General features: G+C 35.8%; 1 protein-coding gene across 1 annotated transcript; it reads right to left on the bottom strand.

Annotated features, from left to right (window-relative positions):
* Positions 1 to 238: 238 nt before the first annotated feature.
* Positions 239 to 10,355, bottom strand: LOC114741661 (uncharacterized). Its single transcript, XM_028929914.1, has 21 exons — positions 9,276 to 10,355; positions 8,311 to 8,426; positions 7,941 to 8,149; positions 7,649 to 7,768; positions 6,738 to 6,866; positions 6,522 to 6,647; positions 6,066 to 6,121; positions 5,890 to 5,989; positions 5,653 to 5,770; positions 5,340 to 5,549; positions 4,897 to 5,227; positions 3,957 to 4,050; positions 3,347 to 3,455; positions 2,867 to 3,141; positions 2,617 to 2,744; positions 2,074 to 2,497; positions 1,698 to 1,975; positions 1,441 to 1,621; positions 1,110 to 1,352; positions 922 to 1,007; positions 239 to 790 (listed from the first exon to the last, which is right to left on the bottom strand). The coding sequence occupies exons 1-21, from the start codon at positions 10,103 to 10,105 to the stop codon at positions 643 to 645; spliced, it is 4,311 nt and encodes a 1,436-aa protein (XP_028785747.1). The 5' UTR covers positions 10,106 to 10,355; the 3' UTR covers positions 239 to 642.
* Positions 10,356 to 14,754: the final 4,399 nt, after the last annotated feature.

Raw genomic sequence — 14,754 nt, 5'->3', positions numbered from 1 at the left:
ATAATGGAAAAGCTAAACAATAACACATAAACGATTAATATTTAAACTGTCCATTTGTAACTTGAAAGCTTGCTTTGCCGTATTGCAGAATGAAGTTGCTACTATGGTGGTTTAACTTTTTATCATCTACTAAAATCTAAACTTGCAGTGGGCGCCAGTTATCACGAATGGCTGCGTTGAAGAGACAAGCGGATCAAATATTCTGGCACCGATTCATATTATGGGCAAAACGAGGAGATAAAAGCTGCAAAACTCAACCCGGGTTTCCCATTTAATCAACTGTTTGCCTATTAGAAAACTATAATTATAAATCAGAAGAAAAAAATATGATACACCTCTCCACAACTCCCAAAAAAGAATTCCGCTCCTGTATAGCCCAACCTGTAAACATCTCAACTGAATGCTTCACTTGGTTATGACCTAACACACTAAACTCATTAATTTCACCCCTCTCTAACCTGTACACTATACTTGATATCACAATACTAGCTCAGTAGCTCATACAACAAGCCCTCATCACACATGTACAAATAAATAAATACTCACAGCACACCATGTGGCTCCTCTCATTTCCTTGCTACTCTTTCAATGAGCAAAAGGAGAGGGAAAAAAAGAACTAAAAAACGAAAAAAAAAATTACATTTATGACTGCCAGAAGACATTAGGATCATCGCTGTACAAAGACAAATCTTGAATTTCCTGGTTAGCAACATGGCGATTGACAAGACGGGACTGGATGATTTTGCACAGGGCAAGACTAGAAGGAAGAATCCACCATTCACTTTCATCCCTGCATTTCCCCAGCAAAGGGCAAGTGCATTTAGATATTTGCCAAATATTAGCAACTTCAGAAAATATTCAACCTCATGTCAATTCAATTTTACCGGTAATTTGCCATATCAGATGTTGAAAGACACTTACATGCTAAAACTCCAAGATTTAAAGTTGGAATGCATTTTATTTGAGTTTGCTGTATAATGAATCAATCCACAAAAGAAGGCAACTACCTGCAATTAGAAGTAAAGGTTAAAACAAATATCTGGAGATGGGTAGTAACCACTGCTTTCCAAAACAGAAGGATGAAAGATAAGAGGTTGAGGAAAACTCACAACATTGACTAAGGATGTCAGATTCCACAGGGCATAAAGACGAGCAAGACCTGCAGATCTCCTAGGTCCTTGACTAAACAAAGCATTGATTCCAGATGGAAATGGAAATAGCACGCCAAGCGGAAGGACAAACAAAACTAAGAGGAAGTTCATCAGGGATAGAGAGTACATCTGAAGCAAAGTGAGCAATACTAATATAAAATCTCCAAGTAGTAGTATAGAGATAACCAGACCAACTAGATCCTGAAAGGAGGAGAGAATCAGGTAAGTGCCATCAACATGAATTTCGGAGATACAGAAAATAAAGTGGATGGTAGAAAGCATTTACTACCTGATGGCCAATAGGCTTTGTATTATAGAATATAAAACTGAACGGATAATATATAGTTATTTTCTCTTTGAGCGCCTTCAAGCTCTTGGTATTTAGAATACCACCAAGACTCCTTCTAGGTATTATCAGCTGGTCGTTACTGGTCAAGTTATGCACTGGGTTTCGACGAACTCTAAGGAAACTGCACATAACAAAGCAAAATAAGTCAATATTACTGTAAATCTGCCATCAAGAAGAAACATAGGAATTATGATTACCTTGACTGATTGTCAGTTGAATCATCATGATTATGCAATAATGTGCTTTCATTCTCAGTGGCATATGCCACAAGTCCAAACTGGCAATATCCAGAAGCCGTTGGCTGGAACCATGCAAGATCAACACGCACACCATATGTTCTCAAAGTAGGATTAGCATAGAGATCTAGCCAGCTAATAACATGCCTGAAAGTTACTTTTAGATGTCCACGGCAAACAATGCGCAATTGAGCATTAAGACCAGCCACTAGGCGGTACCATATAGTTGGCGGAACAGACTAAGGGTAGGCAAAAATATAAAAATTAGCCAATAAATCAAACACAAAGAATCAAATATCAACAAGTCAGATAAAAGCTAAATTTTGAGTGAGCAAACCTGACTCATGATGCTAGTAAGAATATTATCGCTATTGAGAGAGAAAGGTGCCATGTAACTTCCATCACCCCCAAAAATTATAGACATAGGAAACCTTTGATGAAGACGGGGAGGGAGAACAGATCTTTTCTCATCCCCGCCAAGGAAGAAGTCCAAATAAGCCAGCAGCAGATCAGGGGTTGCAGCTACCTTGAGCCCTTCATAAAGTGCTCTGGAGCGGCAAGAACGCAAACAAGCATGATCATACTCTGACCGAACAAATTCTCGAAGTTGTTGTAGTTTCTTTCTACGACGTCTTTGAAGCCAAGACCATGCAAGAGGATATGCAAGGATGCAAAGGATGCTGTAAATAGACCCTTCCCACCAGTCATAAGTAGCTAAACTATTAATCTCATCCACAAATCTATTGAAGGCATCTTCAAATCTGCATGATGAGCAACATAATAATAAATTATAGAACCAATTTAAATTAAATGCATAATGTAAACTAGAAACATCCGGCACTGCGAAGAAATTAGAATTTTTCACATGAAAGTTACATACACAATATCTTTTACTTGCTCCGGGGGACAGTGAGGTAGATGCCATGGTTCACCAAAAGTATTAGGGCCTTGGAAATACAACCTGTGCACGTGACTCTGAGACTCCTCACTTCTATTTGTTTCAATGATCTGAAAGATAAACGGAATATTATGGTAAGAGTGAACCGTAACATTGCACTAGTTCCAAAATGGGTTTCTCATCTATCAGAACAGTAAGATTTGTGAATTTCACAAGGAAGATGGTAATAAACCTCATTCAGTGATTCCAGAAATGGGAAAGAATGGTGGTTTATTCGAGTCTCATCTCGAGCAGGGGCATGGACTGGTATATCATCACCACCAATGTATTTCATTCGCGCAACACTGAGAACTAGAGCTAACAGGATGAGGAGACCTACAAGAAGAAGACTAAAAACCCAAGGCCCACCAAAAGTGTATACCAACTCTTCAAATGCTGTGTTACAATTTGGCATGTGATATCTGTCAGACGTGCACTTGTACGGGCAAGGAGTCTCTCTCACACCACCTTCCAAAAAAGTAACAACAGAATCAAACAAAAAGTGGTGCAGGGACTGCAATCATTTATCATCCAAGAAAATGAAAAAGTAATATACACAAGCCCCACTAACCAAAGGCAGAACAACAATTCCAGATATGTAGAACCACTCTGATAAATAATTTACCCTTTCTTTTTCTTTCCAGGAGTGAGAAAGCAAAGTAATAATTAATACCTCGAACAGGAACAAATACGGCACGATGTGGAAGCTCATGAGGGGGGCAATCACGACAAAGTGATTCATCAGATCCACTGACATTTTTGAAAGTACCAACAGGGCATTCCTGCAATAATATGCATAGTTAAGACTCTAGCAACTGAAAGATGGAATAGACCCTTAATATCTCTTCTCAAAAACCTATATACAGGAACTGCAGATTAAAGTGGCTAAACAACACATACGAAAATGCAGCATACCATTTCAAACTAAATTTCAAGGCATTGAACCACCTTATTTTTCTTTGTTTTTTCCCTCTGTACAGATGAGAATAAAACGCAGAAACTAACCGATGCAGTGAGGGGAATTATATCCGAGCTGGTGTCTAATGACTAGGACCCTAACATAACCAGGGACCACATCCAAAATCTAAAACGGGCTTCTTTCTGAATGCTCCTCTTTGCCAGAGCATCAGCCACTTTGCCATATCCTCTAGGTATGTAATCCATAGTGATGGTCCAATGAATAATTATTCATTTGTTCTCAATAACAACCACTCTAATTTTCTAAATCTCTTTACTTCATGCAAAATATTCTAAGTACGAAATATCATAAATAGCAAACCCACCTCACAAAAGATACCATATAGCCCTTTGGGACAGGCCCTTCCGCTGACAGTTCCATTTTTACCTGAAAGACCCTTCCCCCCACCGAAGCCTCCTCTGAAATCAGAAATAAGAACTCAGAACCAAACCACTCTCAGTAGGAGAAAGTTCATAAGTTTGCGCAAATATCTGCTTAAAGCAGTTAACCACAACCAAAAAGGGGGAAATCTTGAAAAAGGAGGCAATGTAATATGCTACAAGGGAGCAATTGCAAGTACGAAAAGATGCAACAAAATTTAAACAATCAAGAGTCATTCAGCAAATTAAAAGAAGTGAAAAAATGGAATGAGAGAGGAAAAAATATTTGAAGATGGGCTGGACAGCCATAATGGACATCGCGTCACATAGAGATGCGGAAGCACATCCAACCCTGAAATCATATTTAAGTAACAAGTGCAGACAATACTGATCTAACCAACCGCAATCCCTCGAAGAAAACAATAAAGAAATAAGTAAATCAATTAAACAGCTGTTATTTCCAAAAATGATGGAAAAATAATCAAGACATCATCCCGTGAGCACCATACTGCATTTTAAAATACCTTTCAATCTACAAAGAGGAGAAATAAAACCGTTAGATTATCTTCTGAAAAAGTGTAACACCAACCATCTAATTGACCATAGGCCAAATAGCATCGTCAAAAACATAGCTAGAAAATTAACATATAAATATCATGAAACTGCCTCCAGATCAAACGATAAAAATTGCCACAGCATATCAATGAAAAGAAACAGATTAAAATCATCCACCTTGAGAATATAATTTCATGCTATGCGCGTTTTACATGGATGGGCAATACACAACTCCTAGCAACGATATGGTAACCTCATAACTCATCAGACGCATGAGGCACAAAACACGCAGCAGATATTGATAAGAAACATATTTTGCTATATATAAACCTGGTAATAATACTTCCTTTAACATTTGCTAAAGGAATATATTCATCTCCAATAGGCAAATCAGGCCAATGAAAGTGAATCCTTCCACCTCCACCACCTCCACCACCACCAGGACTACCGTGCCCTCCATTGGTTGATATCATAGAAAACTGACCAAGCACTAGCATCTGAACAAACAAAAGAATGGTTCCACCAGATCCACCACCAGGACCAATGCCCAAAACGAGCCTACCTTCCTGCTCTCTAATATCTTTTCCAAAGCTTTCTCCATCAGCCCTCACTGTACCGTTCAAAGTCAAGCTAGACAATGAGTGCTCCAAAGAACCCATCACTGTCAGAAGTCAGGAATACACCTGTAAGCAAGCAGCTCAAACCTAAAAGAAAATTAAATAAAATTACCAAGCCTGAGTTCAAAAATGACCAACTTTTAATTCATAACTTACCAATAATGCCACCACCTGCAGTTGCACCAGCTAAACTATTATTCCCACTGCCACTGCCAAGTTGACATGGCATATCCGCATCACCATATGTGGTACCACCCTCAATGAAATTGCCATTATAGTATCCCTCCCCACCATTCCCCCCGTGTCCTCCTCCACCACCAAGACCATTCTCAAAATACCTTCCTCTTCCCAGCCCACCAGTACAACCTGCAAACAATCCAAATAAGGATTTTATAAAATGATTTAACTCTGCATTAAGTGATCTATGAAATCCTTTAGGGGGCATAGCCTCTAAAAACAAATATGTTACCAAGCCCAGATACGCTGATAACTCCAGAATGATGCACATCTACATTTCTAACCCAATGAAGATGCACAACAGAGCCAGTTATGGTTCCTTTAACAATGACTTCCTCAACCCGACAGATCTGGGGCAGTAATCAAGGCCAAAAATTGTAAGGAATAACAAGGCCAAACCCTCGATACAGGAATGATCTAGATAAATGGAAAAATTTAATTCTCAAAAACGGCTAAGGCTAATGAAAACCTGAAGAGTGAAGGCCAATGTTGAGTTAACATTACAGTCCTCAGGGGGATGAAACAATTCATCTGGGCAATTTTCAAGTTCACAGTACAGTTGCGGTCTCCTGGCATTTTCAAAAATAAATATTAAAAGATAGTTTATGCTTAAGTATTATGCATGAAATAAACTCATAATCTTACATATCATCATCACCAGAAGCCTCTAAAGGACCTCTTAGAACAGATCCAGGCCCAACCTTCACATTTCAAAATGAGTTTCATTGTATCAGTACACAAATAATACCACAGAAAGAGAGTTTGAAGCTCAGATATCAATTTAAGAGATAAAATGTTGCAAGTCATAACTACCCAGCAAACAGAGGGAACAAAATACCAGTTATCTTGCCAAGTCCATTACATGAACAGCATGTGCGTTATTTAGTTCATATAGTTATCAAACTCAGCGTTTGCTTTTGACATAGGAAATTATTAAATTATTATTTTCTTTTGGGGGTCAAAAAGGAAAAGTTTCTGAGTGGTGTTATTAAGCATTAACACAGCAAAGAGAAAGATGAAGAATTATTTCCCAGTTGTCTAAATGGATGTTAAGAAACAGTAAAGCAAGAATAAGAGCTACCTGATGAGGCTTAAACTTACATTGATACCATAAAACAATGACAATATCAGATGTTGTGCTTCAATAAGATTTCCGGGTCCAGTCAAGTTTAAAAATCCTTGTCCATGGACACCTAAATTTGCATTAGAATGAATAATAGATGATTCCTGATCACACAACAAAATGGGGCAGCTTGTCAGACAATAACAAATATGGATTATAATTCTGCAAAAGGGACAAATGCACATGATAATTACCTTGAGAACTGCTAAATTGCTGGCTTCAAGCAAGGACGTTGCAACAATAGAATCACCATTACCATCTATGAGAATCTTGGAATTCAACATCAAGTGAATCTTGACAGTCATGCGCAGAGCACCATAAATCTAATTGGAAGAGAGATGACAGAAGAAAATGAAAGAGAAGGCATTGTCATTGTCAATGTTTTAAAACGCTAATCTGATATGGATACTGAAGCATTGTGATTTCGTCACATCAACATCATTCCTAGTTCTATGTTAATGCAAAACAGATGCGAAAAGAACCGGAAGAAAACTGAAATATATATCAAATATCAAAGACAAAATATGCTATTTAAAACAATACTTGTAATCATATAATTTACATGGAGACTTCCCATTCAACTCTCTCTAGTAGGCTATAGTAATATTTTGAGATAAAATTAGTTTGGGCGATCATAAAAAGCTTTAATAATGGCACAATAAATAATTCGGCAAAGAGCTTGGGTCCCTGACAAAAAGGCATGCAGCTCACTTAGGAATAGATGATAAAGAGCATAAGACATGTAAACATTTTGAACCCTTTCTGGTGAGTATGCTGGATTGAAAGAGAGGAGAAAAGGCTTCTGAGTAGATGTCATATTTAGAAAATCTATTTCAAATGTAAAAAAAATATGTCCAACGACTCTTACCCATCTCCCCCCCCCCCAAACAGGGGGGGAAAAAAGAGAGAGAGGAAGTTAAGAAGCCCAAAAAAAAAAAAAAAAAGGAACTTAGAACTGATGATTCTTAGCCGCTTCTCAAATAAAGAATGAACATATGAGTGCAGCACAGTTCAAACGTGAATATATTATCATAGGAGAGGAAAAGGCAAGTGTGTTTGTATGCGTGTGTGTTTTTCCAACGAGAGGAAAGTATGTTACGCTTGCCTTGATCACAGAGTCGCTCATTAGAAGCTCTTCTGCCATTAGCTCAAACTCTGATGAACCGATATGAGCAAGCCCAAAGCTCAGGACAGCACCATTGGTCATACGTATGAGTCCACCAACCTGCAGATTAGAAAGAAAGTATAAGAAAACTAGGAGACTGAAGGACCTTAATATTTTTACTACTGTCATGCTTCATACTTTTGTATCTCCTTTTTCTTCTCTTTTCTGAAGCCTCATTTCTATCAAAATCAAAACATTTGAAGAGGAGCGATAGACTCAATGCTTCAATCACCTGAACTCGGCTCCAATATAGAGGAAACAATGCCTTGGCCTGATTCTGGACATAAACATTTGTCCAAAGAGGCAACTTAGGAAATTCCAGCAGAAGTGTGTCAGTCTGTGTAGTTAAGTTATGGTTGCATATATAAAGACTCCGAGGAACAGCATCATAATATGTCCCTGCAGCACCAGCGTTGCTAGAACATCCAAAGCTCATTCCTCCTGAGAAGCATAGAGCAGACTTCTTTATCATCAATGCACATTATTCTTACCATAAATAATTTGTCCCGAGCTTAGACAGATATCCATTAAAACATAGAGAACAATAGAGAGGCATAACGAGAAAAAACATTTCCCCGGGGGGAAAAAAAGCTGTATCGCACCATGCACTAAGAATATTGTATCATCATGTCTACTGAAAACTTTGACTGAAACTCTTCCACCTCCACCCCCAGCAAATCCCTTCCCTCCAGTGGCACTGATCCTGCCAGTTCCAGTCCTGAACTTCACAGAGGAGATGATTAATTGCAAACTCTTACATTAGGACAAAGCAGCACAAAATTATCTAGGGTACAAGTGAATAATAATGGCTCACAAAAAGGGTAACAAAATGCCACAGAAGAGCTTTGACCTTGGTGACTTTCAGGTTATGACAAAACCACCTAACCCTTCAAGGGACAGGTGAAGGGTGAAATAATCAGCAACAGAGCCAACAATAGAATAGCTGACCAGCATAAAAAACGACCTCTGCAATAAACATATCCTAACAATTTTTCCTTTGCATTAAATCTTTTCTTCAATTTGCCTAATTTTTTCCTCCCATAATATTGAAGGCACAAAGTTTTGTGCATCTAAATTAAATTCCCTCATTTCTTTTATCAGCCCAAACAAACTCGTAGGAAATCTTGCTTCGTAATTATATTCTCCTTACCACCCATCTAGAGAGCTTACGATATGCAAATGCACCCAGATTTTTTTTTTGGGGAGGGGGGAGGGGGAGGGGAAGCTGACAGTCTTATTTATACGCTTTATAGCAAAAGCAAGTGACAGTCAGAAGATCACAATGCTACGTACAGACAAGTGGTTGCCAATGGCAAAATATATAGTCACCGCAAGTTTTCTCTATATGTAGCTCATGACGAAGGATATAACATCCAGAGCCAAAAACCTTGACTAAAGCCACGAGTTCATCCTAAACTGCCAATTACAGTTGTATTATATTCTAAACTAAAAGATGCTAAGCATTTTTCTCTTCCCACACCGCACTACAAAATCTGAGAATCATCTACAAATGATCATAAGTGAATATGCAAATGCACCATTTAAGCAATAAGGACGATGAAATTACATTCTATGAGCCCTGATAAATATGCTGCCACCGGAACCTCCTCCACCCTTCATCCCCCCATCACCTCCATTAGCCAAAAGGTCCCCCGAGACTTCTATGGAATCCCTGATTACAAACTTAATTCTCCCCCCTCCTTCACCTCCATATTTCACTTCTTTGCTTGTGGTCCCACCCTTACTTCCGTAACTCCACGGCTTATCCAGCGAAGACCAGGAGTAAGCATCTCCTCCCCAAACATCGCCAGGAAGTTTGGTATTGTCCGTGACACAAGTAGCACCCCTCCCCCCATGCCCTCCACCCGCACCTTGAGTTCCCGACGGCGTCCCACTCGTTTGTGCCGGCGGTTTACCTGCCAACCCGGTCACATTTATTACCGACCCACCAAGCAAGCTAGCGTTCTGAGACTCCACTAAAACCGTCCCCGCAATAATCAACGAACCACTGTGTAAACTGAATTCCCTGCTAATGTTGATCAATACTAAGCAACCTAATACTGGGCAACTCAAACTTACATTAGAAAGTATATGTAAACTTCCCTTTCCTTCAATATAGATATCCCTATCGAAAATCAAACTGGAATTAAGCTGGCAGGAAGTATCCAGAGAACCAGTTCCCTTAAGATCCTCTTCGCAAGAAAGAGACGGAAGGTCAGGCAGCGGTGGAGGTGGAGGAGGCGACGGGGGAGTATAATCGCTGTACAAGGAGTCAAAATCCGAACCGATAATGGAGAAGGTACCATCGCCGGAAGCAGCAGTGAACCCACAGTATGCTATGAAAACTGAGAACACAATTAAAAGGAACGAACCCAAACAATAAAGGGCGCGAGCCATTCAAAAGGATCAAACTCATCAGAAGGAAGATGAGACGGTGGCTGTGTAAATCAGAATAAATTAAAGTATGAACTGTAGTAGAATTTATGTCAGAATTGAAACCGGAAAGGAAAACGACGGTTTTGTTGGTGCCATTAATTACGCTAGAGTGGATACAGAGAAGCTTGGATTTTGGAATTAGGCGAAAAAAATAGAGAGCCGAGAAAACTTAAGGCAGAAGAGAAGCTTTGGGAAAGTACATATGGCGTCAAGCGAAGCAGGAGAGGGGAAAAAATAATGCGATGACGAAGAAGGAAGGCGAGGACTGAGAAGGCGATCATGCGCATGGCACGTGTGCCTCTTTTTCGCTTTCAAAAGTCGCGTCTTTTCTCACCGTCAGATGTGGACTGATTTGGACCCTCGCACTCTGGTGAAGCCCATTTACTTGAGCCTAGGCCCATAAAAACATCCCTCTGGATAAAATATTAATATTTGATTCCCAAAAATCTGGGCTTCCAGCTAAAGGATTTTCCCCATATTAATATGAATAAATAATATTACCTCCGGTCTTTAATATAAATCCTATTTAACTTTTATTTTGATTCTAAATATAAGACTCCAATCCACTTTGTCTTTCATATTTATATATTTTTTTCAAAATAGCCCTTCTACCAATAATAGTTTTAGTCAATATATTTGATTAGTAAAGATATTTTAAGAAAGACAACACCTATTTAGAACAAATAACTAACTCTACTTACTTCTTTAATCTCCTCAAATTAATCAATTGGCTCTTATAATTAGGATAGTAGATATCAATTGTTTTGACTATTGTGGGTATAATGGATGTGACCGTGTAATTTGGGATGAGGAGGGAAGATGGATTTGTGGCTTCAAGTGCAAGCTCACGATTAGAGCAAAAGATCTCAATGTGTACCAGTCTAGAGGATATCAAAAAATAGTTGAACTTGTTTAGATCCGCGATGTATAAATATTTTCATATGAGTTAAGATAAAATTTTCCTTACATACTTATCACGTATTCTGTTAATAATTAATAAAAAGTTACTTAGAAACTATTCCAAATAAACTCGTTGTACACATTGAGATTTGCAAGAACTGATAACACGTGTTTCTAGATAGGATTTGGTCCTTGCTAATCCTATGGCCAAATCTTCTCATAACATGGATGTTGGTTTTTGGTTTTTGGTTTTTGGTTTTTTGATCAACTCTATCTAGTGAACAGGAGGTGGATTCTGATAAAGAACTGTAATCCTTAGATGATGCTGTACTGTGAGTTTGAAAATTAATGAATTTCAATTTTGACTAAAAATATCAATTTTTTAGTGATCAAGTCATGTTAAAATACTACGTGTTCTTATCCTAAATATAGGAACTAAATGACTAATTTATATCAATTAAAAAATAGTTAAGTAAAAGCTAATTACTTATAGAAATGTCTGTTTATTTTTTTATGATATCATCCTCAATTATTTACATTGCAACTACCTATAAATGAAAATCACTTAACATATATAATCAATTATGACTGTTTGAAAAATATTAGTCCTTCCATATTATAAGAAGTTTTTTTTATAATACGTTTTGATTGTTTCACTTCGCATTAGATATTTTCCCATGCATGCCTATATTTAATAAGGGTTGTGAGAGAATAGAAATCATTATGATATTGAAGTTTAGTGCAGTTAATAGGAGTAATATTAAAAATTATTTGAATGTTATGCAAAATTTGATGCTTCTAATTATTTTTATTGATGCGTATGAGTTAGCTAGAAACATCTTATATTAAGAATCATGTGAAGTATAAATTTAAAAAAAAATAAATTAGAATCTTACATTAAGGTCAAAATAAATTACAAAACTAACTCTTATATTTGGGGTAAGAGAGGTAATATTTGATCTCCAAAGTATGTGTTTATCACGATAAATTATTTTCATCACATTCTGTATGAATAAAATGATATGTAGATGGCAATTTTTTTTGTTGAACAGCCTACTAGCATTTAAGATATTGTCTAGTCAAAAAGAACGGTGATTATGATAGAAAATAAAATTTTTTTATAAATGAAAATTAATTTTGATGTGTTTATCTAAAGAATAATAATAAAGTTGAATTAATTAATTTTATATTTTATTATTCACTATAAAATGAAAATAGACATTAATTAAACGACCCCTTAGCTAGTTAGCTTTGACCATGATGTACAAATATGAATTCCCTTTGTCCATTCCATATCATCAAATGCCACATTTAATGTTTTTTTTTTTCTGGCCAAGAAAGGAAAGTGTTTCTCTCTATAGGACTATTATATAATTCTGAATAATCTCTTATTTGGCACTTGTCTACATCAGAAATTTGGCACCAATTAATTTAAACAAGCAAAAGCTGAAAGTATGAAACAAGTGGTGACCACAAGGACATTGAGCGGTTGTGAAACAAAGCCAGGCCACCTGGGTCTCAGTTTTGTATTTATTAGGTGTATGATTGGCATTTTGAAAGAAACAAAAATAATAGAGTATGATAAATAATAAGTTTAATAATTCGTTCTGGACCGGATATATTCTTCGCTACTACCTCCAGTTTTAAAAGAGCTACTTGAGAGATTTTTTATAAAAAAAAACATTAGGATTACTATAATTCTTGATCTGTAAAATTTATGCCTATTTTGGTTTTAATTCCTTCGATTTCAAGCACATGGCTTGAGTCCGTAAAATTTAGTTTGCCATAAAACATTAATCTCCTAGAGATGTCACAGTGTTAAAATTTACTGAAATATCGTAAATGGCATTAAAATGGTGATGTGAACTCACAAATAACATCTATCTAAATCTTGTATGAATAACAGAGGATTTTTTAAAAAAAAAAAAAAAACAGGTTCTCAAAACATAGCTGTTTAGTCCCGTTTTCCCTCACTATTCTTTTAAACAGTTTTGCTCTACGTAGCATTTTAAAAACCTATCTCCACTGTACAAGCATTTTTTGCGTTGCGTTTTGAGGGCTTCTTGGTTATCTGCTACGTGGTGATTCCATATTATCATTTTAATACTGTTTACCAGGTTTGAACAAATTTTAACATTGTTATACTTTCAAATATGAATGTTTTAAGACGTACTTTTAAAGACTAAAATCATGAGATGAACTAAAATAATGAGTTTGAAATTTGAAGACCAAAACCAAAATGAACCCAGATTTCAATGACAAAAAATTATATTAATCCTATTTAATATAAGATCCTAATTATCAATAACGGTTGGGTCTAATGAATTGGGTTAGTCTTTTAAAATATGACAAACTAATGTTTAAATTTCTGCTAGAAGATGTGTTTATTTTTGATACCCTATAATACCTTAAAAAGAATTATCTCCAATTAAAAAATAATAATCTATTTTGTCATGCAAATTTATAATTTTTTTCCAAACCCTCTATACACATATCAACACACAATTTTTTTATAAATAATTAATTTTTTTTACAAACCAGTCAATTAGTTTTTATATTTAATATTAGACTCAAGAAGTATTATTTTATTGTCAGGGTATAAATAGTAGTATTATTTGTGCAGCCACGGTCTCACACTTTGCGTAGAAGATGCGAGAAAATTGGAAAAGACAACAATAGAGGAGATGGGAAAGTGAAGCCATAATTTCTTGTCTTTTTAGTGTTTGGATAAGCAGAAAAAACAAATGAAAAAGATTAATTTATAATGGCAGTATCACTCAAATGGTTAAAAAAAATGCGAGGTGTGATTTTAAAGAAATTTATTAAGAAAGATTTATCTAATTCACAATAATTCAAGGCAAAATTTTAAAAATAAATCAAATATTATTATAATTTCAAATTCAATCAATAACCAAACGTTGTGTTTGTTTTTTTAAAACGTATTTTTATAAAAAAATAAATAAAATGGGTATAATTTCTTTTTTTTTTATTTATCTTCAAACCCAATTCCTCAGTTGACCTTTATTTTAATAATTTTTCATCTAATTTTTCATTACATAAAAACGGTATAATTAATCAATCAATATGATGAAGTTGAAATTATTCTTCTTATGGATGGATAAAAAATTAAGCAATGACTTGCAAGTGACATCATTCCGTTGCTTAAAAATAGAAACAAAAGTGCATTTCAAAGTGCAAGCCTATCAAATCTTCACACACCGCTAATGATAATTTCTCTCCATCCAACTTTCACACGCAACTAAAAATAGAAACAAAAAATGTTACCAGTTACACGTTAATTTAAATCATCTTTTAAAATATTCAACTGGCAGAGATCATTATGAGAGGCAGAATCGATCTCTTAGGAGCTACTTCTCTAATCCTATTTATAGGATAAAAAGAGAAAATATCTTTTAGTCTTTTTTATAGGATACTAAGAGAAATTTTTTATATAGATGTACAATTTTACTCTTCATTTATTATTGTGTTGAATTTGTTTACATAAGATATAATGTATATTAAATAGGGATAAAGTTAAAAAGTTGGCGAATTTTAAATAAGAGTTAATGAAGTTTAAGTCTATATGAAACATATTAGAAATGACTTATAAATAGGACCAGAAAAGCATTATAAAATAGATTATAGCATTTTTTTTTTAATATTTCTCATATGGTATATTTAGATTTAAATAAATTATTATTCTAATTATC

The sequence above is a fragment of the Neltuma alba genome, unplaced genomic scaffold (genome assembly GCF_004799145.2).
Source record: "Neltuma alba isolate B1F8T4 unplaced genomic scaffold, ASM479914v2 tig00003455_pilon, whole genome shotgun sequence".
Taxonomy (NCBI): Eukaryota; Viridiplantae; Streptophyta; class Magnoliopsida; order Fabales; family Fabaceae; genus Neltuma; species Neltuma alba.
This window is presented reverse-complemented; position numbering and strand designations above follow the sequence as displayed.